We start from the raw sequence: 26,766 nt of genomic DNA, 5'->3' as shown, positions 1-26,766 counted from the left end.
GTGTGTGCATGTGTGTGTGTGATATAGAATGAGGTTGGTGTTGCGATATAACACACACAGACACGCACACACACACACACACACGCAACACCTGCTTTTATTTTATCTCCTGCTGCTGGTCTCTCTGCCACGCTGAGACATTTTGTGTATTTATGTGTGAAGGAACATTTCAACAATTCCTATCAAAATATCTTAAAATGTTATCCCTTGCATCTTTGTTTTCTCCCTCCTGTCTTGTCCTCTTTTTGTTCATGTGGTGTGTGTCAATGGCTAAATCAGCCAGTTGTGACAGCCACCATCTCACGTCACCCTCTTTCTGTAAATGACCATGTGTGTATGTATGTGTGCCTGTGTAAACTGTACTGTATGTGCATATATAGTGTACAGTATATCACACCTACAGAGGGAGTGGCAGACTTACACATACACCTCCTCACATCAGACAGTGATGGATGGATGACCCTCATCCTTCCCCTTGACAACTGAGCAGACTCTGATGAAGACGACAAGATGTGGCTGAAAGTTTGGAAAAAAATAGATTCTAATTTTTTTTTTTTTTTTTTTTTTTTGCCTCTGGACAGTTAGTTTTATCTTCTGACTAATTTTGATCCCTGACTCCATCCTTTTACTAACCTCTCATTCCATTTTTCATGACTCTTTGGATATATTTTTGAGGAAAGGAATCTTTCTGTCTGCAGACTGATCTGCATCTCTCCCCAATACTCATTTATCTTTTCCTCCTCACAAAGCCAGGAAGAAAAACACATATTGACCTGTTCACACTGAGGATGAGGGGTTTGCCCCAGGTCGCTGCCTTGATCTGATGTTAGCTTGCAGCTTCTAGAAATGAACATAAGTAACAAGACGGCACTTACATTGAGCCAAACTATCATCAGTTTAGTTCCCTAAACCTAAACAAAGTATGACCATTTCACATTATTATTGCTCTCAGCAAGCTTTTTGGGCTGGGGAAGAAACAAGGATAGCTGTGAAGAAGAGAGAAAGAGAAGGGGGAGGACTAAAGAGGACATAAGTACGGATGGATAAAGGCATAGGACAAGGAAAAGAAAGGATAGGAGATAACAGGCAGGATTAGAGAGGATAAAGAAGAAGGAGAAGGATGGGAAACATGAAGGCAGTGGAGGAGAACAGCAGCAAAGAAAGGGGAGAGGAGTAATGAGGAGGACGGGTATAGTATATGGATGTGGACAGATGGGAGGAGGAGTATGGGTGGTGTAAACGGGGTAAATGAAGTATGATTTCCACATGGGGTGACGCTATCTGTTGCCCTGTTCCTCCAGGTTAATGGGGACTATCATAAAGCTGGGCTGCTGAGGTGGACACTGGGTCATACACAAACACAGCCTCACACAGGCCACACACGTATGTACACAATCACACACACACACACACACACAGCCAGACGTGTGGTCAAGGTGAAATATGGATCCTAATGGTTGTGTCCCATCGTTAAAAGGGCTTGGAGTTGATTTATCCACCGTAAAACAGCTCGTGCAACTGCCATGAGGAGAAGAAGGGGGCAGCAGTGAACCTGAGGTCACAGGTTTGTATCCTAATCCCTGTAGGAAACACTTAGCGTTACGTCGACGGCATGCCTCTGCCTTTTATGCAGATTTATGGCGCCAAAACCTCTGCTCGCAAAGAACAGCAGTCAGGGAGCCTGACACGAAGGCTGAGTTAAAGCTGAGCCTTCACCCTCCGCCTAAAAAGATTCATCTTTATGAGCCAGTGAGGCATTTATCTTCAAAATCGTGTTTACCTTTCCTGCGACATTAGCATCCAGACAATGTCACCTAACACATGAAAACTAATGATGGTATATATTGAATTCATTTGTCAGACTTTTTTGACAAGCAGACTTTAAGAGTAAGTCGGGACTTGCGGCATGCTGCCACTGCGAAAGAAAACGCAGAGCAGAACTGCTCTTTGATCGACATCTCATTGACGAGAGCAGAAGATACAAAATGAGATACTTCTGGGTTTGATGGGAGGCGCTACTGACAGACCTGAGTTAGTTTATCCCCCTGACTCCTTTGCTCTAAGCCAGACTAAAAAGGTCACTGAGCTAACTGAAATCATCTATCATTGAGAAAATAAGCAAGTTTCCGAGCATGTAGCATTTTAAATAACAGTATTCTTATTATATTTTCATAATAATCTTATTATAAAATCATCACTATAAGATATTTCATTAAGACTTGAAGACCGCTGAAAAGACAAAATCACTTGAAAGGACACCTCCTTCAGTCTGTGTAACTCTTACACATTTGGTTTTTAGATCATATTTGGTTTTCATTTGAACTTTAATTCGCCTGAATTCCTGTAAACGACTGCGTGTACGTGTGAGCACAAAGCAGCACACACGTGTTTGAGGCCTACCTGAGGCATATGGTGGCTAGCCTCTCTATCTCTGTCTCCATGTGTTCCTGCAGCTCTCCGGGCCTGAGCAGCACCTGGCAGATGGGACAGATTGGAGCCTGGCTGTCATACAGGGACATCTTCTTTTTACCTGGAGACGAGATGGGAAGGAAGACAAAGAGAGGAACATCAGTCTGTGTACAGGACAAACAAGAGAAAGGCACCCAGACGAGCCTTGTATTCAGATACGCTGCATCCAGACCTTGCATTCTTACAAACACAGAGGCTTGAGCCGCGGTTTCACTCTGTAAAATCACACACATTAATTAAGTGCATGTGCATTATAATTCTGCTTTACACGCAGGCAAAAAGGGGAATAGAGTGCCGTACAGTCTCGATTGTGTCCTCTCAGGTCAAAGCAGATTTAAAGAAGTGTCAGCCATGGATGAGATAATGCAGTATAGAGTCTGCCAACACTACCTCACTTCATTGTCCTTGATCAGCAGGGCAGAGGGTGGGGCCCACCTGTTTGTGTGTCTGTGTTAGTGTGTGTCTCATTGTGTTTCTCAGGGTATGTGTGAACCATGTGTGTCGTTTTTGCACGTTGCAGTCTCCTTTGAGCTCGTGTGTGCGCAAGTATCGTAGTATACATCCTACTTTTTCAGGTTTACCTTTGAGTCTGTCTGAGCTGGCTAAAAATAAGATCCATTGAAAGTGTCTCAGTGCTCGATGTCGGACAACACTTCCTGATTTCCTGTATTTAGCCAATCAAATGGGCTTTTTTTAGCCTGGGAACAATAGGCTCCGCCTCAGCCAGGATATCCTGTTTAGACTGCTTGTCACCAAGGCAACAAGAGGACCAGGTACGGGGACTCCCAGTGCGTCCTGTGTTCGGTGTTTCTCACTCTCTCCCTCCCTCACACACACACACACACACACACACACACACACACACACACACACACACACACACACACACACACACACACACACACACACACACACATTCATGCACACGCAGGCCTCTGGAGACAAGTATCCTTGCTCATATATTGGTCTGTCAGAGCAGTTTCCTGCAAGAAAACTCATCAAGAGACAACTATTGGGGAACACACACGCCTATGCACACACATGCACGCATGCACGCACGCACGCACGCACCCTCCCTCCCTTTTTCGGAGCGTGTGTGTGCATACCGGGCTTCCATTCTCCTCAACCGCTACTTAACAGAGCCACAGCACTGGACGCGTTAAGTGACTTTGAAAAATAGGTAATCGATTACTCTCTGTCTCTCTCTGAATCTCTTTCTCTACCTCTTTTTCTCTTTTTCCACACCTATCCCTCTCACACTCTTTCTCTCCAGCCTCATTCATTTCTAATTTTCTGCTCCCCACCATCCATTTATTTGTTTAATTGCTTTCTTCCATCTCTCATCTCCTATTTGATTATTTCAATGTTTGTGTCCCTTTTTCACTTTCCTTTCTTTCCCGTTGCCCCATCACGTTCTCCTCTCTTTTCTTCTCTTCTTCTGTGCTTTAATGTCTCCTCCACCATGCTCCCTTCAGTGTGTCTCCCTTTCTCTCCTTGTTTCTCCATCTCTCTTTCTCTGCCCCCCTCCTTCTCCCCTTTATTGCTTTGACAAGATAATTTGAGTCATGCTGAAGCCGTCGCCATCCGCCACAGCAAACAAAGAAAGATCCAATCCCTGTCTGCAGCTGATGGGGCTCTTTCTATTCTGCAGACAAACACACACCTGGAGGACGCGCACACACACACAGGCGTGCACACAAACATGCCTGAGCTTGATTATTTCCAGGCTTTTGTAATGTCAAAAAATGTACTTTTTTTAAAAAAGTAAATGCTTATTTTGCACACTTTTTAGCATTTCAATGTACAGTGATTTTCTTTTCAATAGCAGAATTTTCTATATGGATGTGCCTTTTATTTGTATTATTAAAAAAGTGATGAAAAGGAAATGTAAATGTGTGTCTGACAAGAGAACGGCAACAATCAACAAAAAGAAAGACTAAAGTGGGGGAGTTTTGTGTTGTGTGAAGTGATTTGAATTCAGCTGTTTTACAACAGGGTCGAAACCAAGCTGTTAACCGCAAAGTCATAAAGCAAACACACACATTTAACCTGCTCTGATGTGATGGAACAGGTGGAAATTCAACATGTGACAGAATAAAATTGAATAGAATGAAACTTTATTGTCCACTACAGTGGGAAATTGTCTTTAGCTGACCACAGAAGCAGCACAAAACGTGCAAAATATGGCACAAACATGGTAACAAAACCCCAACAAAGTATAAAACACAATACTTTAACAACATAGAAATAATGTGGCAGCTCAGATTTTTGAGTTTAAAATGCAGATTATAGATTTGTCAGTCAACAAAGTGATCAGGATTTCAGATTTTCCAATGTTTATGACTAAGAAAAATGTCTTTTTTCCTATTGTTTAATTTACCCTCAGTTCCCATTTCTTTCCTGTTCCCTCTTTTCTTCTTCATGGGTTTTAACAACTTGTTTGCTGTCACTATCTCTCACCCTTTATTTGTTATTCTTACCCCTCATGTTTCTTTCCTTTTCTCCCTCTGTGTTTCCGTGTTTCCCTCTCTCCCTCAAACGCTCCCTGAGGGAAGTGAGTGATGGGGAGAGGCGAACGGACAGATAAATTCAGGGGACAAGAGTGTGTGTGTGTGTCTGTTTGGGGGGGTGGGGGGGGTTGATGTGATGTGATGTCGCACACCAGGCTTGTCAGCACCTTAAAGATGATTAATGTTGGGGAAATACACACACACACACACACACACACACACACACACACACACACACACACACACACACACACACAAAAACACCTACGTGCTTCCCACATGTCCTGCTTTGGACCTCACAGCTCAAACACACACACACACACACACACACACACACACACACACACACACACACACACACACACACACAGACCCTGCGGCGCAACAAGGGTGCGTTTAATCTCGGGGAGCAGAGGGAAGGTATCAGATCCACAGGAGGGAGAGGAGGAAGAAGGAAAGAGAGGGCTGGACAATAACAAGGAAATAGGCCTGACAGGACTTTTTAGTGCTGAGATTCTTCAGCGAAATGCCGGCTGGCGGAGCCAACAAGGGATGGACAGATGCACGGATGGAGGAGAGGAGAGAGGAGGTGTGCATCTCTCTGACAGCCATGATGGAGTGTAGGCTTGATCCCCCCTAATGTGCCAAGATGGATTGTCTCATCTCTCTTTCTCTCTGACTTTCTTTCCTCCTATCTCGTACTCTCAATCCCTTCATCTGTCTCTCTATTTCTCACACCCTCTATCTCCTCATTTCACCCTTTTTTTTTCCCTCTTTCCAGATCCCTATCTCTCTCTTTTTCTCTCTTTATTCAACCCGATCACCCTCCTATCACTCCCTCCTCTTTCACTATCTTTCACCCTTTTCATCTTTAACATTTCATCCACTTAATGGCTCTCACTGGTTTTTTGTTCATGCCACAAAACAATATGTCATCCACCCTGCAGGAAGCATATCCACCGACTTTTTGTATCCTCCGTCTGATTTATTTACTGGCTGCTCCAGTACTGACACGCACACTTCGGCTGGTCTCACTCAATCCAGAGAATCCTGTTTTAGCTGTGTGACTTCATCAGGCCGATGCATATGTCAATCACAGCAGCACGTCACTTACAGACCCTTAGTTTGACTTACTGCTGAACACATCAAATAAAATGTAAGAAATTACACAGCAGCAAATCAAATCTACTGGAGAGATGATTTCAATATGACATGTCCTTCTGTTGTGTGTATGTCACTGAATGTGACGTGTTGTGGCACATTTACACAATCGCTTTTGAGACTGATTCAGCTGTATTTTGTGTATTACACTTATTGACTCACTTATTACATATTTATTTTCATGGTTAACTATTAGTCAGTACAATAGTTTAGTTTCTGCGTCAAGAACTCTGACCTACATGTCCTTGTGTTTTGTTGACTCTGGGTCTCTGCCACCCCAGACAGAGAATTAGGGTTAAATATAAAAAATCAGACTGACTCGACTTCATGAACTAAATCAAAAGCAGCTTGTCAATAAACATATAAAAAAACTCGAAAACAAATCTCATGTATACTTAATCATATAATGAAATAAGTTCTTGTTTGGACTTTTATGTCCCTGTATGCTTTGAATTATGAGAGGAGCCACACATACACACACACACACACACACACACACACAACTAGACAGGTAATTATAGACACCAGATGGTGAGGCGGAGAGAGCTCGATCATATGGAAGAGCGGAGAGCAAAGAGGAGGAATCTTCCTTCTTTTTTTCTCCCATCCCTTCTTTCTTTGCATTCCTATTATTTCACTTTTGCCCTTGCTTTCATCCTAATATTCTTCCTTTCCTTCCCGCTTTCTACACACTTGATCCACTTAATTTACATCTTTACTTTCTCCATGGTTTGGTCCTTTCTTTCACTTTCACTTCTTTCTTAATTATTCTGTCCTTCTTTCTTCTCATATATGCTTTTCTATATGTTCTACATGATATTTTAACAATTCTAGTTTAGGTTTCAGTTGCTCTTTAGACAATTGCAGATGATAATGTATCAAATGTCAGCCATCATGAGGCAAGTTTAATCCATTTTAACACTTGAAGCTGCTTCCTTTATCTTTTTTACAACTTTTTACCCCTCTGCTGCACGCACACACACACACACACACACACACACACACACACACACACACACACACACACACACACACACACACACACACACCTTCTTTCTCTCTTCCTGTCTCTCAGTGTCTCTCTCCCCTCTCCTGCGTTGCTTTGGTGCAGATGAAGTAAGAATCAATAGATGCTAGATAGCACAGGCTCCCAGTCACAGACTACAATGAGCTAAGGTAAAAGGCCACCTCCAGAGAGGACAGGGATTGTCAGCTCAATACTCGCCCTCAATGGGGCCAGAGATAAAAAACCATTTGGGGTGTCCTCATGGCTCACTGGGCTAAGAGGCAAACCATGTACTCACAACACTGTGGGTCCAAATCCCATTTAATGACCTGTATTGCGTGTCATCCCTTTGCTTTTATCTCGCCCATCATGCTGGCCTCTCAGGAAACAGGAGACTGTAGGTAAGACTGCTACTGAAACCAAAAACTAAAAAAAAAAAAAATTCATATCGGCTATATATTCGATGAATAAGAGAAATTTCATGATCATTTTGCTTTAAATTTGTCCTCTTTTAAAAGACACAAGTAGTTGGATTGAAGATTTACACAGAAACACAGAAATGCTGGACTTGCCATGAACTTGACCATTTTCTACCTTTTATATCATTTTCAAGGGCTTGAATTCACATATAAATTATACACACAATCAGCTAATGAGCACTGCACATGTAAACTGGATTTAAGCACAACAATAAGAGTCAGAAAAGAGGAGGGCCGGATTTATGACTTGGCACATATACAGTATGTTGGTGGGCAACACACACACATACACACATACACACTGCAATATGCACACTGACAAAACACACAAGCACATTTCCCAAATGGAATTACAATGTGTCTACATGTAGAGGCTGTTTTTCTGTCCTTGAACAACTGTCTTCTCCTTGTGTGTATACACACACACACACACACTTCCATTCCCCCTCTTGTTGTTCCCCTAAATGAGTTTTCTGACATGCATCAAGTGTTTATGCCCGCTACCCCTCTTTTCTCGTCCTCCCCTCCTCCTCCTCCTCCTCCTCCTCTTCCTCTCCTCCCCTCGCCGCCTGCCCGGCCGGTTAGCTATAACACCCGCCAACATCGGTAAACAAGGAAATCTCTCAGCCGCGGCCCGGCGTGTAACCGCATTACCGCGCCCGATAACCTCTTCAAATAATGTGCGATAAGGGGAATTTGATTTGATTCACGGAAAGGGAAAGAGGGCCACTTCTTCTCCTTCATTTTCCTTTCCTTTATTTCTTTCTCTCTCCTTCGCCCCGCCATCGTCTCCTCTTCTTCTTTTCACTTAGCCCGAGGGTCCAGGCCTCCTCCTCCCGTCTCATCCCCCCTTCTTCTCCCCTTCCCCAGAATGACACCGCCTCGCATCCACAATCAAATAAATCCCACCGAGGTGTCAGCCTTCATTTCGACTCTCCCCTCTCTTCTCCCCGACCAACGCAAGGTGAGGTGAGAGGCCCCCGTAAAGCCATCATCTCCATAATGGCAAATATGAGCCCTAAAGCCCAAAACCAGGGGCTGTATTAACACAAATGGGACCAGCAAGGTGTGTGTGTATGCGTCTTCCAGTGAAGTGATATGGTTTTTCTCTTAAGTGAGCTGTGATTTAAGCAGGCTAGACACTGGGCTGATCACTAGTTCTGTGTGTGTGTGTCTGTGTGTGTGTGTGTGTATGTGTGTAAAATAGATGAGGCTGTGTGGCTCATTCAGGGGATATTTGATGAAATGGAACGGGGGTCAACTTCAGTTTGCCACCCGGGCTGTGCTGTGCTACTCCGTGCATGTGTGTGTTTCCTGTGTCTGTCTGATCGTGCGTGCGTGTGTGTGTGTGTGTGTGTGTGTGTGTGTGTGTGTGTGCATGTTTGCCCGTCGTCACTGCCTGACAATGATGCATGGCGCTTTTAAATAGCACTCCTCCACGCCCTGCTCAAAACTCATCACCAGGCTCTTTCACTATCCCTCCCTCCCCTGCTCCCCTCGCTCCCTGGGGTTGTCACTTTTAGAAAAGCAAATGAAATGTCGGCACGGTGGAGAGGAGGGATGAAGAGATGGCCAGATAGAGGGATAGAGAGGGGAAAGGTGTGTGTGTGTGTGTGTGTGTGTGTGTGTGTGTGTGTGTGTGTGGACAGTGTGGTTTGTGGTCTGTTTAAGTCAAGGGATTCAAACCATCTCCATGTGTAAATGTATGCATGTTGCACTGTGAGGAATGTAAATCGGAAGGTGCATTTATTTTACATGGACAGGACATTTTGGCAGCATGGGAACACTGTGACTGTTAATACGTGCTGGATATTGTTTCGTTCTGTCACAGGAAAAGGTTTAGGGCCAGCGGATAGTGTCTTTAAGGCTGCTTAAAATATAAAATAACATTGAATTAAATGTTTTTATGCAATTTGAAGGATTTGGGAAACCAAAAGCAAAAGAAGAAGATACTTAAGCATCATAAATCATCAGCGGCCTGGTTTTGAACATACACTGATAAATGATCATCTGATGATCCCTGTGTGTGTGTGTGTGTCTCAGTTTACAAGTGTGTGTCAGCATGTGTAATGTGGGTTTTACTCCTGGGACCCTGCAGCGCGTGTGCATGTCTGTCTGAAAGACAGCAGGGTGATGCTAGTGAGGTTATCTTCAACTACTGACAGCTGTTTATTCAATCAATCACCTTGTCAGTGTGTGTGTGTGTGTGTGTGTGTGTGTGTGTGTGTGTGTGTGTGTGTGTGTGTGTGCCTGTGTGTGCCTGTGTGTGTGAGAGACAGTGGCAAGGGAGAAAGAAGTAAATTAATGGAGCATTAACCAAGCACTGACCCACAGAGCAGAGGCACAACTAGCCACTATAGGCTAAATCTCAATTCTAGACCCCTATCACGCAAACTCCCACACACTCACGAACATGCACACACGTCACGTCATAGTTCCCTGCCAGTGTTCTGCAGGAAAAAGGCCAAATTTATTCAATCTAGATAAAATCATATGAAAGCTGCATGCATCAGAAAGGGAATTCATGAGCATTTAATACGCACAGTTTGTATTTATTGGGAAATCATTAAAAAGTGGATAAAGTAAACAATGTCTGTAATTAGAAAATCTAAATAATGAGGATATCCAGGGAAATTACGCAATTCTTTCTAGTGCAATAAAAAAATGAACATTGTGATTTTACAATAATCCACATTTTACAATATATCATCATGATGAAATGAATAATTAATCGTCATGGTTAATCTTTGATATTTAATGATTTTGGAAACCTGTAGGTTGTGTATTTAAAAAAAATAAAGTCAGACAAATTGAAATATTTATTATTTCATTGTCAAAACTTATTTTGTCTGTTCCTTTTGTACATTTAATGTGCTGTTACTGCACTCTGACTATTGCTATTAAAAAAGAGGCCTGTGATAAAAGAAAGCAATGTCTTTGCTTTCACTGACCAATGACTCTCTCTCTGCTGACTGTCTCTGTTCCATTTCTCCTTCCTCAGCTGTGCGGAGGAGGAGGAGGAGGAGGAGGATGGATACCTGACGGAGAGGTGTGGGCGTGAGGTCTGTCGGCACTCATTTCCATCCCAAAGGGCCTTGTCACAACAGGAACATGCCGTGTCAGTGGCCAAAGAGGGACATCAGCAAGTTTGAAACAGACGCCCTGACTCAGCCCTAACCCCCTTCAACACACACACGCACGCACGCACGCACACACACACACACACACACACACACACACACACACACACACACACACACACACACACACAGATGTTCAGAGACACCTACAGAAATAAGGTTACACTTTCCATCTCTTCTCTATTAGTTGTCTCTCTTTATCTCCCTCATTGAATCTCCTTTTTTCTTTCATTCTGTCTCCTTTTATCTTTCCTTTCCCTCATTCCCTCTCCTCTGATTCCACTCTCCTCCATCCTCTCTCTGTCTCTCTCTCTCTCTCCCTCTCATTATCACTCTCCCTGCTGCTTTCATATGGTCTAGCAGCTGAATTAATTACCAAAGCCAATTAACGCTAGATTGGCTGATGTTTTAACTAATTAGCTTTAATGAGGGTGCCATGGCTGCCTGCACTGTGTTAATTGAATCCTAACAGCGGAGGAGGCAGCCTGTGGAAGCGAAATGAGAGGGATGGATGGATGGGTGGATGGATAGATGGAGGCATGTGCACACTTACATATGCACACAAGCTGTTATTGATAATATTTAGAGCGCATCGCAGGAACACCCACCCTGTTGTTGCTGCTGGTTTATCATTAACATTATTGGCCTGTCATACAAGACACCTTATGTATTAAACACACTCACACACAGGAAAATGAAAAAAAAAAAAAAAAAGAAATCTGACAGTATAAAAAAGCCAATGATTATGTTATGTCACTGTTATTTGCTGGGTAAAAGTTTGTCTTAGCTAACTGGGTTTTCTTAATGGAACTCACATCCTCAGCATGTATCTGCTGGTTACAGCGAGCTGTATTTGTTATTGCAAAACGTGCCCGGTAAAGAGGAGCAGCAGATTAGAATCTTAGATCAATGTCATGCTGTCCTCCCAGTGCCGGATTACCTGCTGCGTACCTGAACTTCATTTTCCCCTGCCTTGTGATAGCAGGATCATCTGAGATGAGATGTGAAATGTATGCATATCTGAAAGGTCCTACACATAAACCTAAAATCCACGCTGTCATTTAGAAGGTGTGAATCTTTCGCGCCTCGTTTTCTGCAAGCTGTGTCTCACATTGTGGTGAACTGAATATTTTCATTGTCCTTAAAATATTGTGCAATTTTCCTGACCCTCAACCACACCAAAGTGAAGCAGCACCACAGGGCACATAAACCATGGTATAATTTAATAAAGGTGGTCTTTTTCAAAACCAATTCACAACACTGCTCTATAAAACTACAATGCAGCAACTACATGCTCAAAATTAGAGGCAGAATCTGGCTTTTTGACATCGGTTGAGTCATATAAAAAACAAACAACAAAACTTACATAACTCACATGACTCTGGCCGTGTAGTTACCTCAGCCTATTCTGGCTCTCTGTCAGCTAGATGGTGAGAGCTAAATCAAGAAAATACTAGTGAGAAAGACACTGTTAGCCTTGGCTTAAGATACATGACCGACTTTTTTGTGATTAATAAATGAATAGTTTCATGGTAATTTAGTTATCCATTGCATATAAATGAGGCAGTATGGCTTAATCCTTCATGTTGTCGAGGTTACCTTCAAATCAGATGCTAAACGTGTGAAGATTAATTCATGAATTTCAATATAAATATTAATAGTGGATGGTCAGGCACACACTATACACATTTTACGATGAACTATGTACAACATATCAAATTAAAGCATTGCAAACTTTCTATTTGAGCAGTTTGCTGGATTGTCTTTTTTTTCTAATGTGTACCCTTCATGGGGCAGCATAGCTGATCACATATTAAACATTTATTAAATCCAAACTCAAGTGTTCCTGTACAAAAAAAAAAAAGCTTTCAAAGCTTCGACGAAATGAAAATAAATAAGACGCAGCCGTTCCACCCAACATTCAAAGGTAAAGTTTCATCATATCCAATTCAAAGTGATTGTACATGACTGTAAATCAACAATACCTATTAGGAGATACGGAGCACATTAGTTGAAGTTATGACATTATCCATGTCCTCCCGCTGTGTGTCGTCTCCCATCCCGCTGATCTAAAGACATGAACAAGCGGCAGATTGTCTGAGGTGGCTATAAAAATCTGCATGGCCGTGTAAAAGGCTTAATGATTTTAAAGTTACAAGAGAAAAGAGCCTGCAGTTTGTCTCATCCATCAAGTCTAGCACCGGCGCCTTCGCCAAATGGCCCTGCCACCTAACCTGGCGCTTAGCAATGCCGTGCCAAACACACCCTCCCTCACTGCCTCCCTTACACATTTTGTCTTTGTCCCACTTAGACTAGATTATTTCTTTCCTTACTCTTTGTATCTCTTTCACCTTCTCTGTGTCACCCTCTATTTTTCATCAGTTTTTCTCCTGCAGTCTTTTTCTTTTCCTTTAAGCAGCTGCAAACTTCAGAGTGGAGGAAGACGAGATGAGTTGCTCTTTCTGGTCGGATATTTTCCCCACTTTAAGTGTACATCTGCAAAGTTTACTTTGGACGATGTCCTCAAAAATCTCTTAACAGAGAAACATTGGAGACTACTGGATACTGTAATGAAATCACAGGGGTGTTATGTGATGAATGTCACTGTCAGAGCACTCGCTCTTAACTCGTAGTCACACCTGAACCATTTTTCCTCCTTCAATCAAACATTCTCATTGCAAGTCATTGTCCTCAGTATCTCAAGAAACCACGCTGAGCTCGTCACAGCCATTGCAAAATTGTGAGAGTGTATTATATGGCCCTAAAGCCCCTGTAGACCCTGTTAACCACTTCCCACTGCAGCACACCCACATCTCGCAATAAGGTTCCTCTTACACGTTAACCCTTCGACCTGCCGTTGCAAACTGTAATAAATAAGACAACTCCCTCTGTTTCTCTTACACACTTAGATACCAGTGCATGTGATTAAGGTTGAATAGAAGGAGCAAATAAAGGACAAAGAGGCAAAAAGGTGGGACAAATGAATGAACCCGTTTCTGTGGTTTGCTATCTCTTTACCGTCTTTTCCTCGGCCTGTCACATGCTCCGAGCTTTCCTATCAGCGAATGAGGGTCCCTCGTGAGGAACACACTTATCAAATACGAGCAAACACACATATCCCTCAAGAGATGTGGTCATGTGGAGGAGAAGAGCAGGGATTTTCATGTTCCTGTCAAACGGTGGCACACACCGAGAGGCAGAACATTCGACTAATGCGCCACCGTTTCTCTTTACTTTCCTGCCCTCTGCAGTTCATCCCACCCTTTTTCTAATTTTCCTTTTTCTCCCGACAACAGTGTGATATTGCACACTGCAAATAATCTCATCTGAACATCATTTAGAGATATATATATTGTTTTATAATGTGTAACTGCACTTTTTTTTTCAATCAAATGACACCTACGTTGGGAAAAGGAAGAATTTAAAGATTTAAAGGTTTAACACAGACTGAGCTGTATGTTCGATGTTTTCGGAGTCATTCTTTATGGAAATTGTGAGTGTGTTCCCTTCTCTTTCACTTTAACAATGGATATGGAAAAAAAAAAAACAATTACGAGCTAACGGTAGAACATTTAGATTTATGGTTTCTATTAGTGACACCGATGTCACTCAGACACAATAGCAGCTCTAAACGCGCACAGACATACAGCCGTGGTGACAACAATAGCCAAATGTAAATCAGATAAATAGATGAAATTGAACAGTCATTCAAGCAGCCCCATTCAACTCTCAAACCTCATGAGCCCTTTGTACAGCAGATGCTATTGTAAGTGTGTACTTGTGCGAGTGTGTGTTGGGTTGTCAGCGATTGAGAAGAACCTATTTCCTCTTGCTGAATCCCTGGCTCTAAATGATGGATTGATATCTCTCTCACTGTGGATTATATGTGCATATATCTGTGTGTGTGCGTGCGTGTGTGTCACTGGCCCTCTCAGCCTCTTGCTGCCTGCTCCTCTCAGGCCCTTATCAGCTCTTGTCACAAACAGAGGATAGGGGATAATCCTTCATACAAGGGGAGCAGTCTGGCCTTCCATCTATCTAGCTGTCTGTCTAGCTGTCTGCTATATTACCCCTCTCACCGGAGTGTCACTGGAATAGAAATCAAACGGATACAAAGCAAACTTCCTGCATCTCGGTAATCTCTGTTGGCACAACATAGATGGCAAGTTTGATGGGAACAAAACTCCCAGGTTTTTTTTTTTTTTTATATAGAGGTTGGTCAGATTGTGCAAAGTTTGCAGCAGATATGGTGTAATTATTTGCACTGACAACAAACTCTTAAGTTGAGAGTTTATTGATGGGAATTCTGTGTTTTCCTTGGGTGTCAGTTGTCTTAGCTGGAGTAAAAACGGACCACAGGACCCTTTGGAAAATGAGCGCAACCCAGATAATGAAAACTTTCCTAAGTTCCTGGTCAGGCCTACGCCTTGGGGTGCTGTGTTGTGGTTTGGGTGCTCGCCATGTCCTCATGACAGTGGGTGCTGCGGGTCACCCTGAGTTCCAAGAATCAGAGCGTTCCCTGGCACCAAGCTGGACCAGACTACAAGGGTTTGCCTGTGAAAACACGACTTTCACAGCATTTCAGAATGTCACAGAGAATCATTTATACACCACTCGCATAATATAATTTATATGAGCACTTTTGTTCTAAAATGAGATTTTAGAGGCCAATAAAAATAAAAATAAAATAACAGGAAAACATTAGGACAAATTGTTACCCGTAGTGACTTGTACCACTTGAGAAAAGACCCAGTCCAGATGGAAAAATCATGTCGCCTTATTTTGGTTTCGCCTAAAATACATGAATACTCTGTACCCACATGACATTCTTTGTAATGCCTCCCTCTGCCGCCCCGTCTCTGTCTCATTCCATCTATAACAATACAAGGCAAAAATTGAGAAAAATAGAAGTGAGAACTGTATCCATGTGCTCAGACTTGATAGGAGCAGACTGAAGATCTGCTGCTGTGTGGTTTTGCACAGGTCACACCTCAGGCTATGTTGTGTATGAGTGTGTGTGAGTGTGTGTGTGGGTGGGTTTGTGCATTTGGGACGATCAGATACAGCGCGATTGCATCACACAGCTGCAATTGGACATCATTGTGACGTTTATCTATCTAACTACTCTATCTATCTCTTCCTCCATCCCTCCCTTGTGATTTGGCTTCCATCCCTCCGCGGCTGCCCTCTGTTTCTCCCTCTGCCTGGTGATATCACATTGTCCAATAGAGGGGGATGTTTCTCTACACTTTCCTCTTATGGGGCCTTTAGTACTTCATGAAAATGAAATGTCCACGAAATGTCCATCATGTCATGCACACCTTGAGTTTTAGAATTATAATATCTATGACTCCAAAAAATGCAAATTTGAGCAGATGTATGAATTACAATTAATTTTTCTAAAGTATTTACAGTAAATATACAAAAGAAAATTCACGAACCATCAGTCAGTTTTTAGAAACCCCCCCCACACACACACACATTCTACCCTTCTCTCTTTAAACTGTTGCTCTCCTGTGAAAACGTCTATCTCCAGATTTGACGATTTGACGATTTTTCCCATTTTTAGGCTGAGAAAGTTTCTAAGTTCTTAAGCATAAAAGAAATGATTTGGAAAAACTCACTGCATGTCTTGTCACAAAACTGAAGCTGGTGGTGTTTGTCTTTGCTCATGAAAAGTCGGTTTGGAGATTCGTCGTTATCAGAGGCGCATTTTCTCATCAACATCCAATCCCTCAGTTCATCTGAAAAAGTCCAAACATGCGGAGATACATGGCTTTCACTCGACAGCGACATGGCGGTCTCACATTCTGTATAGAGACAGCTTGGAGGCTTTCAACTCCAAAGACACACACGCACACACACAGGGTCGGGGGTACAGGTCTGCAGCTCAGATCAATAGAAAATTAAAGCGACTGAAATGGTTTCTGCTCGCATATTAACCCTTCTTCTCTTTTTCTTCTCCTCTCTTTCTTTTCCATCTTTCCTATCCCTCTCCCTCTTTCTCTCGCCCTCCCCTAATAGCCGGTGCCACTGACGACAACAGTGTTTCAAACAACTTGAGTATAGGTTTTAGTGACATAGAGAGGAGAGATGTGTTTGTGTGAGTTTGAGCTTTAAAACCGGCGAGAGGCGAGAGGGGGAGATGGGCGGATGAAGGCCCGGGTGCAAGGACGGGGGCAGTAATAGCACAGAGACGACAGGGGCTTTGGATACTCTCGCTCTCTGGACACACACACACACTCTCTCACACACACACGCACACATATACACACACACCGTCTGGGGACTCAAATCTCAGAGCAATTTTCAGGCCGGATGATTGGCAGTTTGATGCGTATTCTTCCCCTACAAGACCGGCTGATAACTCCAGCTATCCCATTCCACGCCGCCATCCCTCCCTGTCTTCTCTCCTTCTCCCACTCTCACCATCTTTTTTTCATCGCTGTGACTCTCTCCACAGACCCCCTCCTTCTCCCCTCTCTCTTGCCTCTCTCCATCCTTCTTTCCCCCTCTCTGTCCCTCTCTCTGGGCCTGTTGTGCAGCTATTACAATGACAGAGGCGATAAGGGACATTTATCACATGTGCGGCGGGGTGAGTGAGAAAAAGCCCTCAACAGGTCTAGGGGGAGGAACACACACAAATGTCCAGATACACACACACACTCGGCATTGATACGTACAGATATGCACACGCACTGCACATATGCAAATGTGCAAGCACCCGTGCACATTTGTGCACATGAACACAGACAGATAAATAAACAGTCAGAGGTTACACATGCTTGCACAAAACTGCCTAAACTCACACTCACACACACACACACACACACACACACACACACACACAGAGTGAAACGGTGAATCATCCCATTTTGTATTTTGCAGTTGACTGAGGCCAATTCCCCATAATTCAATACAGTTGAAAAATGAAACCCCGGTAAATCGCTACAGCGATTTTACAGATCCCCGCTTATCCTCATAATTCATTATTTCCAAACTGTAACAACATTACATTTCATTTGTAATGCTCCGCCTGCCTCAGCCATTTGCCAATTGTTATATCTTATTGTTTTCCCTCTCCAAGGGGGAGAAAAGTGAGTTATTGGGGGAGAAATGGTGGCTGGCTGGGTGGCGTGGCCTGCTCCCTCGCTGCCTGCCTACCTGTCTGTCTGACTTCCATGTCTGTCTATCATTCTCTCTCTGCATCTGCCCTGTCTTCCTGTCCATCTGTCTGTCTGACTGTCCGTCTGTCTCCCTAACTAAGTGGCTGTAGTGAGGACACCACACTGAACGAAGGCACAGAACAGTATAACTTGTTGTTTTCATTGTGGGCAAGTGACAATGAAGCTATTGTTTGCAGCCTTACAGACGCACACACTCTCCTCCGCAGGCTGACTGGACTATTGTTTTTCAGCACCGTGGTACTGTCAGATCCACAGCTGGATCGGTGCAGGGCAGAGACTGGGACAAGGGTGGGGTGAGGATGAGGATGAGGAGGAGGTAAGGACTTGGGAGAGGAAGAATGGAAGGAAAGAGAGCGAAGGGATGAGAGAGGGATGGTGGGAGTAAAAGTACCAATCACATCAATGCAAAAATACTCATTACACATTAAAGTTCTGTTTTCTTGATTGTATTTAAGCAGAATTACAGAAGTACTAGCAGCAAATTGTATTATAAGTAGTGAAAGTAAATGTACTCACTATGCCGAATGGCTCCTGCATGTCTGGACTATTCAATATGCTATATAAATAGCATTTTAGAAGGATAATGCAGAAATTTAGTATTGGAAATAAAAAAAAGTTGGGGACCTTGCAATGAAAATCTTTCTATGAAAGCATAGAAAACCCTCATTTTTTATTTTTTGTCAACAATCTAATTCATAGCGGGTCTGCTTGAAAAAAAAAAAAAAAAAAAAAAAGAAGTCCTGCAATTTAAAACATTATACTGCAACCCATAAGCTTTTGTCAATACTGCAGAGAAATATCTTTTCACACCAGGTACTGTGAGATGACTCGAGAAGGGCGTTTGCAATATTTACAGCTTCAAAAAGAGATTCCTCAAATAGGAAAAAAATCACTTAGATCAAATACTGGAATCGCCATTAATCTGAGAGCTAAAAACATGCTTTGATGTCTCTTTTTCTCTATGTCTCACACAAACACACACACATACACACACACTCACACACTCAGACACCATTCCTCCTGCAATCTCCCATTTATCACAGCTGTAGCCACTCTCCAGCCCTGCCCATGTTACTGTACCCTGTCACACTGCTGGCTAAACAAACTGCTCCTTGATGTATGAGGGCCTACGCCGGCCATAAACTTATTCACTTTTAACTAGCATGCTACCGGCTTGGCACGACCAGACATCACCTTTGCTGTCTGTATGTGTGTATGTGTGTGTGTGTGTGTGTGTGTGGCATATGAAAACTGCCTGTGAGAAATTAACCCCCTGGGTACCGCTTCATAACTCACTGCTCTCTTTCTTTCCTCTCTCCTTCTCCTCCCTCCCTCCCTACCCATCTATCTTTATTCCTCAGCCCAGGCATTAGTCCTGCATCTATTGCCCATTACAGTGTGTATGTGTCTTTGACAATAGAGGAAATGGCTCAGTGGTAGAAGGAGAATAAGAAGAATAGCAGGTCTTATATGTCTTGCTGGACGACAAGCGGTTTCCTGTTAGTGAATGAATGGCGAGGGAAAGTGTAGACATCAATCTTAATGATGTCTCTTCTCTTCTCTTCTCTTCTCTTCTCTTCTCTTCTCTTCTCTTCTCTTCTCTTCTCAGGAAGCTGCCACTGTTTTCTTTCTCTTTCTCTCTCTCTCTCTCTCTTTTAATTGAGTACATTCAGATAAGATGAGAGTGTAAAGCTATAACCAACATCAGGTTTATGGTGGAACTTGTGATGTTGGCACCCTGGCACACGTGTCAACCTCTAACACTGCCGCATGTATCTCCCTGACCTCCCATGATGCTTTGCTGTTTTATTGACTATATGTATTTATTGTCTCCAGTCAGTCTGGAGTCTATCAGATGACGCGCTAATCTGGTAGAGCATGATTAACGATTAATTGATAGCTGCAGCGTTATCAATAGCATTGCCTCCTCCCCAATTAATGTGCAACACACGTACACACACACATAAAACACAGCAGGTAGACATGCACACGTACTGGCGCAAACATGCAAACAGGCACAAATTAAAGCACACACACGTCTCCCCCACTGGCACACACACCACATCAAGCAGCACCACCTATGCACACAGCTAGTAAAGGTTAATTACGTAGTTTTTTCCACCGCTTTATGACTGCAGTAAGTTGTAACTGCATGGGCCCCCTTCTTATCAAGCAATAAATTCATTAGTGGCTAACACACCTCGCTGGGGCAGCTCATTTAGTTCTGACAAACAAGATTAGAGGACAGTGGGGGCAAGAGGGTGGATCTGGACACAGAACTTTGAGATCATAGGACAAGGATGTAGACAGGCAGGAAGACATGGTTCTTTTAATATTATTTTAATAGAGGAAATGGTTGGTTGAGTTTCCAGTTAAGAGGGAGAACATAGCTGATTCACCAAACTATGATATGAACAGTGTTGCTGAGTGGTGTCATAAATGTTTTACACAAATATGAGTACTGTAAGTGGGTCTGCTATGTCACATACAGTATAATCATTTATTTGGTAAACAAATATATGTAAATATTAGTGGATCTGAGTTTAGCTACATGCAAGGCTGGGGTATGTGTATGTGCTGGGAATGCTAATGATTAGCATTAGCAGTTAGAATGTGCAACTGTGGTAAGTACTACTAAATAGCATTAGTGATTAGCATTCACAGGCTAACTGAAGTGTTCACACTTGCCATTAACAGTCATTTAGAGTCACCAAAGCCTGGTAAAAGGTTTAGTTAATGTAAAGTCCAGCAGTTATTTTAGACCTTTTCACTGTGGCGTATAAACAGTATGTAGTTATATAAGTATAAAGTATAAAAATTAAGAATAATGTAAGAACACAGACTGTTAGCTAGAAGAGTTAGCTATATCTGTTAGCTTGCAGGGAATTAGTCTGGTAGACTGGAAAGCTAGGCTGATTAAGCAACTAGCAGATATAAGCAGGTAACACAGTTGGCTAAACTGCTAAGCCTACCAGTAAATGTACTAATCGTGTAATATGAGGTTTTCAATCTGTAAAGCTTGTATCATTTGAGCGATATGAGTTTATACATATGCATATGTATATGTGTCTTTTGTACTTTGGTGAGGAACATGCAATCAAAGTTAGATGCAGTGGACACATGTAAAGGTTTATGGTCATTGTATACTCTGTGTTTACAGTGAAGTCTTATGAGAAGTTTAGCAGAGAAGCAAGGTAAGGCATTATGGCTGTGTCAACATCCAAGCAGTGCTCAAATATGTTTGTTAACTCCTGTAATTATGTAATTATGTGGTGTCCAAGTTCAGACTCAGCATTTCACTCGGAGCCTGTAACGTATGAGCTGAAGCACATGAGGTTAAAATGTATTTGTCGAGGGTGAAAGACAGTGGTGGACAAGCCTAATAATTTCATTTCATGTAATAACCATTACTCACACACAATTTTCTTTAAACACACACTGCTAACCCAAACACAGCTGCACTCACCTCTTCTTCTTGAGTTAAATTGGTAACCTGCTGTGTACAGAGGCAGACAGGCTCCTCCACACACGCACACATACACAGACACATGCACACACGCACGCACGCACGCACGCACGCACGCACGCACGCACGCACTTAAGACACCTTTTTTTTTTATCTCAGATGAAAAGGATGCCTGCTAGACGCCAGCAGACAAATGAAAAATTCAATCAATCACAAGGTGTCATCATTAGAGCATATTGTACACACAGGATGTGACAGGCCTGTGTCTCTGTGAGTGTTTACTGTTACTAAGTGCAAGTGCAAACCCACACACACACACACACACACACACACACACACACACACAGTCAGCTTAAGCAGAAATTTGCACACAGTCAGCCTTACACACACAAAAAGAGATGCAGATAAGTGTGTGTTATACATATCCACCCACTCACATGTGTACACACACACACACACACACACACACACACACCTCAGGCACAGCACTTTGCACCGCCACAGCGCTGAGACTTTCAACTGTGTCTCATTTCCATTACAGAGCGCGAGCAGGCAGAGAGGGTATCAAGCTGTTGTGTATGCTTTCAATACGCAAATAAGAGCACATTGGCAGGGTCAGTAGATATGAAAACGAAGCCTTAAGCATAGCTGTCTGGGGCTTTTTTCCCTATCTTTATAAAAGAGTGTGGTCTTTCAATTTGAGAGCATGACTCACTGTTTTCACGTTCTGATTTTCGAACGCTTTCCCTCCAAACCCCTGTCCTCGCACTCAAATAGCCCCTGCTTGCATTTAGATTTGTTCTGCTTCTGCTCACACCGTTTGCTTGCACAGATTTCCTGTGCTCAAGCTTCAGCCATGCTCCTCACACTCAGGCTGCTTCAGTTCACACGCGAAACATCTGCTTTTGGATTTTTTTTTTGTGCTGTCGAAATTCCCCAACCAATACGATGCAGGTGCAATGTTGACCAATGAACTGGTCCCTGCCTTCACTTCTTTAGCGTCACCGCAACGAGGTACTTTCATACCCTGGAAGGCCTCTTATTCAGTAAACACAGTCACACAATGTGGTGTTATCAACTGTGCAGGCTCTGAATATAAACACTGGGTTATTCCCACTGAGTTGAAGCAGAATTTAGCTTCTATTCAAAAGTCAAATTGTAGATGAATAGCACAAATGCACAATCAAACAGAAACACTGTGCATATGCTGTGTAAAACAATTTTTAAAAGACATGGTTTTTGTGGTGAGATGTGCCTCCTGTTAGTATTAGAATTGTTCATGTGACAAAAATTTTGCTTGTTAACAGTGAAACACATGTTTTAATGTTTTACTAATACTTATCATGTGCATGTACTTAAATAGTTATTTAATGGCCCTTATTATCCCTTCTAATAAGGAAGTGTGCTAGTCATATCGAGGCCTACATGGTGATCCAGAAAAAACAAACAAAAACAAAATTTCTATCTCATAAAAATAATTCAGGGTCATATCAAGGATGCTTATTATCCACAGCCTGCTTAGTGAACCAGTGCAGCAAAATATACCTGTTGAGTCTAACAAGATAATTTTGGAGAATAATCACGGTGCTTATTAGTCAGATATGCCTATTTAGGGGAACCATTAAGAGAACTTGTCATGTATTTAGAGCGCAGGGAAGCCGTGTTTAGGCCCGGTGTAGTGATCCGGGGTAAACACAAAACAGCAGGCTTATTTACAGACTGAAATGAGAGCCGGATCTTTCAGGATCAAGGGCTCTCGTTGTTTAGAGGAGGTACGTCCTCAGCATAAACTACCTTTAAGCTCTCAATCAGACACACAAACAAAAAGAAACTCATCTATTCTGTGTTGTTTAAGTGTTCTCAATCCTGCACTCAAATGAAGCCTGCGGCTGAGACTTGTCAAAACACACTTGTGCCATATAACTGTAATCATTTTGAGACTCATTTTAAAAATAAACATGTACAGAGGACAAACTGTATTGAGACTGTCATGAGTGATTTATTTTTCTGAAGAAACGAAAGTCTGGTGCAGCCTTAGTTTTGTAATAGAAGGAAGAGGTTAACCTACGCTGGCTGACAATTTATACTGCAGTGAAGCTACAGCCTGTCCGTTAGCTCCTCTGAAACCACACACACACACCACACCGGCCTTTTCTTTTATTGCAACGGCTCAGCAGGTGCTGGTCCTGTAACAGTGTGTAGTTACAGGAAGTGAGTTTTACCCTCAGTACAACAGAGACAGACGAGGGGATTAGCTAACATTGTGGTGGAAGGAGGGAAGCAGGAAGGAAAGGTGATTGGGTGATAGAAGAGACAGAAGTGGGAGTGTTGGAAGGTGTGAAGTCGTCTGAGTGTGTGTTTGTATGTGTGCGTGCGTGCGTGTGACTGTAAATCAGACCAACATAACATGAACCGCATGCCCACAGAGTCATGTTACCCTGTTCCTACTGGAAGAACACACCGCAAGCACACACACACACACACACACACACACACACACACACACACACACACACACACACACACTTAGACACATTCTCTAAGTTAGAGTACACTTCCTTTAAAGTACTATTGATGCATTTTATCATGAAGAATGCTGGACTTTGATCAAACGGTTGTATGACAAATCAGTATGTATATAATTATATTTTCTATGGAGCCATATGTGTCAACAGCTCAGCACAAAACAGCTCTCATTACACTCATACTACTTCAACAGTCACCATATGGCATTCATTAGCACACACACTGATACGCACACCAACACTCACACAAATATACATGGCATGGAGCATCTTCTCCCCTATTATTCTTATGTCAGTAAACATGGCCCGGTATAAATCCCAGCCTTTTAGCCATCTTCCACTCACTATAATATGGCCATCACCATTAGAATGCACACACACACACACACACACACACACACACACACACACACACACACACACACCCCGAAGCGTCTTCTCTATAATAAGGCCATCACCATTAAAGCTGTCAGAGCCGGAGTGTTGAGTATTACTGCCGAGAAATTACACCTCACTCACCCTGCGCGACACCGCGTGACCTGCAAACACACGCAAGGCCTCCATCTGTCCCCACACACACTCTATGTGCATGTTATGTTGACTGTATCTGCATCTGTGTGTGTGTGTGTGTGTGCGTGTGTTTCTGTCTACGCCTATTCCTACAACAGGGAGAATTATCTCCAACATGTGTCAGGGGGGCCGTGTAATATTCAACAGGGAAGTCCACAGACCACCCCTGTTTCACACACGCACATACACGCGCACGCACACAAGCACACATGCATGTTTGTACTTCTATTCTTGTGAGGACACTCACTGACCTAATGCATTTCCAAGCAACTAAATACATAACCCTAACCTCAACCTAACTCTAATCTATCGACTAAACCCAAAGATCTGCCAAAATGTCCTCACTCCCAAAACAGAAAACTCAAATTGGTTCTCACAAAGATATGAGTACACACACACACTCACACACACACTGTAGATTGCTGGTAAAGGACGCTGTGGGCTTGTACTCATAGGAGGAATATGGGCTGAGAAATTGAGGCGGGAGGTGGGCCTGTTTGAAGACCTTAGGATACAGTTGTCAGAAAAATGGGAATTTGAAGTGGAAAGGACGGAGGATGGCAGGACTGCCACGCCCACCACTGGTTGGTGAAATAAAAGAGGAGGGTTTGACAAAGTCTGAAGATTGAGGGAGAACAGAGAGGACAGGGACAGAGGCAGAGGGAGGGGGTTGGGGGGAGGGTGAGGAGGGAGAAAAGACGGATAGATTGCAAGATTCTCTGATGCCGCATCTTGGAGAAGCTGCTGTGTTTGGCAGTTTGTGACGTTAATATATCATAAAAGTGCAAAAATTGCGATAACTTGGCGTCATTTAAGGCTGACAAAGGTCGGAACAATTCATGGGTAGCCTCTATTTATCATCATTTTCCATGAGCACAGATGTTTCCTTTCACTGAAACAATGCTGATCATCTAATGTGCATTTTTTATTTCCAGCTATTTAAAATCATGTATTTACTCTTTTAGTATTTGAAGGATGGCTATGAAGGACAAATATCAATGTCCCTGCACAGATGTTATTGTGTTTGACAATCAGCCCTACAAAGTTTCCTCACTTTCATTGTTATACAGTAATGCGCTCAGACTATATGCGGTTAGACCATTAGTGAAGTTGTGCACAGTTGGTAGCATGTTCCCCAATATGAATGCATATAAAAGTAAAAACTTAGGGCAATTAGGGGCAAAAAGCCTGGCTCTTCTTGCTGTCCTCAATCACTGAACCTCGCATTGCTCTTGACTCACAGGCCAGGCCTCGCAGCATATGTGAAAATACAATGCAACAATTAAAAATGTACTCACTCCACAATAAGGAAAAGTCATTGTACAGTTATAATAGCTCACCCATCTCTGGTTGAATGGTCTGCCTTGACTTTCTCAATTTTTGGAAGCTGAGTCAAGGTGAATTTTATGGTGTGTTCTGATAACAGCAATTCATTTTCTTCTGAATCATTCATGAATTGTGGCCTCACCGTCCACACACTGGCATCTTTTTGAGAAGAATTATGAGAAAAACTTGTCTTAATATGCATCTGGCAGAAGTGTGTGGCTCTGAGCAGATTTCTAAAAGCATCAAACGCAAACAGACACACACACAATGTGCCTGGAGTGAGTGCTGACGTATTTATCACATTAGTATTAGCCCTTCTCTCTGTCACCGCAATCCTCACAGCTGGTGTTGACATGCGCTCCCCAGACCCCCGCAGCACCCCTGAGGCCTTGTGCATGCGTGTGCGTTTCTCTGTGTGTGTGTGAAATCTTCTTTCCTATGCCCTACAGTGCTAATTTTCTCCGTGTTAACAAAAAAAAGCTTCCTCTCTTCTTAACAGAACGCGAGACGTGACATGACAGGAAAAAGAGCGAGAGAAAATGAAAGGGGGGACGGTGAGCACTGAAAAAGAAGGAGACAGTGAGAAGAAGCAGAATCAGGATACGAGGGAGGAGAGCGGGCGTAGCGCGCGACAAGGGAGAGACAAAGATTGGTGATGCCAGTTTCCATATGACAAGTGGCGACGTTATGAAGATGGACGGGCGGCCGAGCCGGAGCGCCTGACCTTTCCCAAAATGCCACATGTCACCGTGCTTTTATGTCACTCCCCGCAAAACAATATGTCAGGGGCATAAAAAATCATTACGCTCTCTCTGAATTATGCTGTTATGGCATACCGCAAAAAAATAATCATTAAGATGACATTATTCCACACTTAACTAGGAGGAGGACCAGGGCGGAGGTGGAGGGGGAGGGGGGGATCGTTGA

General features: G+C 43.0%; 1 protein-coding gene across 6 annotated transcripts in view; it reads right to left on the bottom strand.

The window, feature by feature from the left end:
* rnf220a (ring finger protein 220a) overlaps positions 1-26,766 on the bottom strand; it is a 166,686-nt gene that overhangs the window by 40,190 nt on the left and 99,730 nt on the right. For all 6 annotated transcript variants that reach the window (XM_076744695.1, XM_076744692.1, XM_076744694.1 and 3 more), the window contains exon 3: positions 2,401-2,530. In XM_076744695.1, the coding sequence (XP_076600810.1) occupies positions 2,401-2,530 (130 nt within the window). The remainder of the gene's footprint in view (positions 1-2,400; positions 2,531-26,766) is intronic.

This window comes from Chaetodon auriga, chromosome 12 (genome assembly GCF_051107435.1).
Source record: "Chaetodon auriga isolate fChaAug3 chromosome 12, fChaAug3.hap1, whole genome shotgun sequence".
In the NCBI taxonomy this organism is placed as follows: Eukaryota; Metazoa; Chordata; class Actinopteri; order Chaetodontiformes; family Chaetodontidae; genus Chaetodon; species Chaetodon auriga.
The sequence above is the reverse complement of the archived record's forward strand: the minus strand, read 5'-3'. Positions and strand labels throughout refer to the sequence as shown.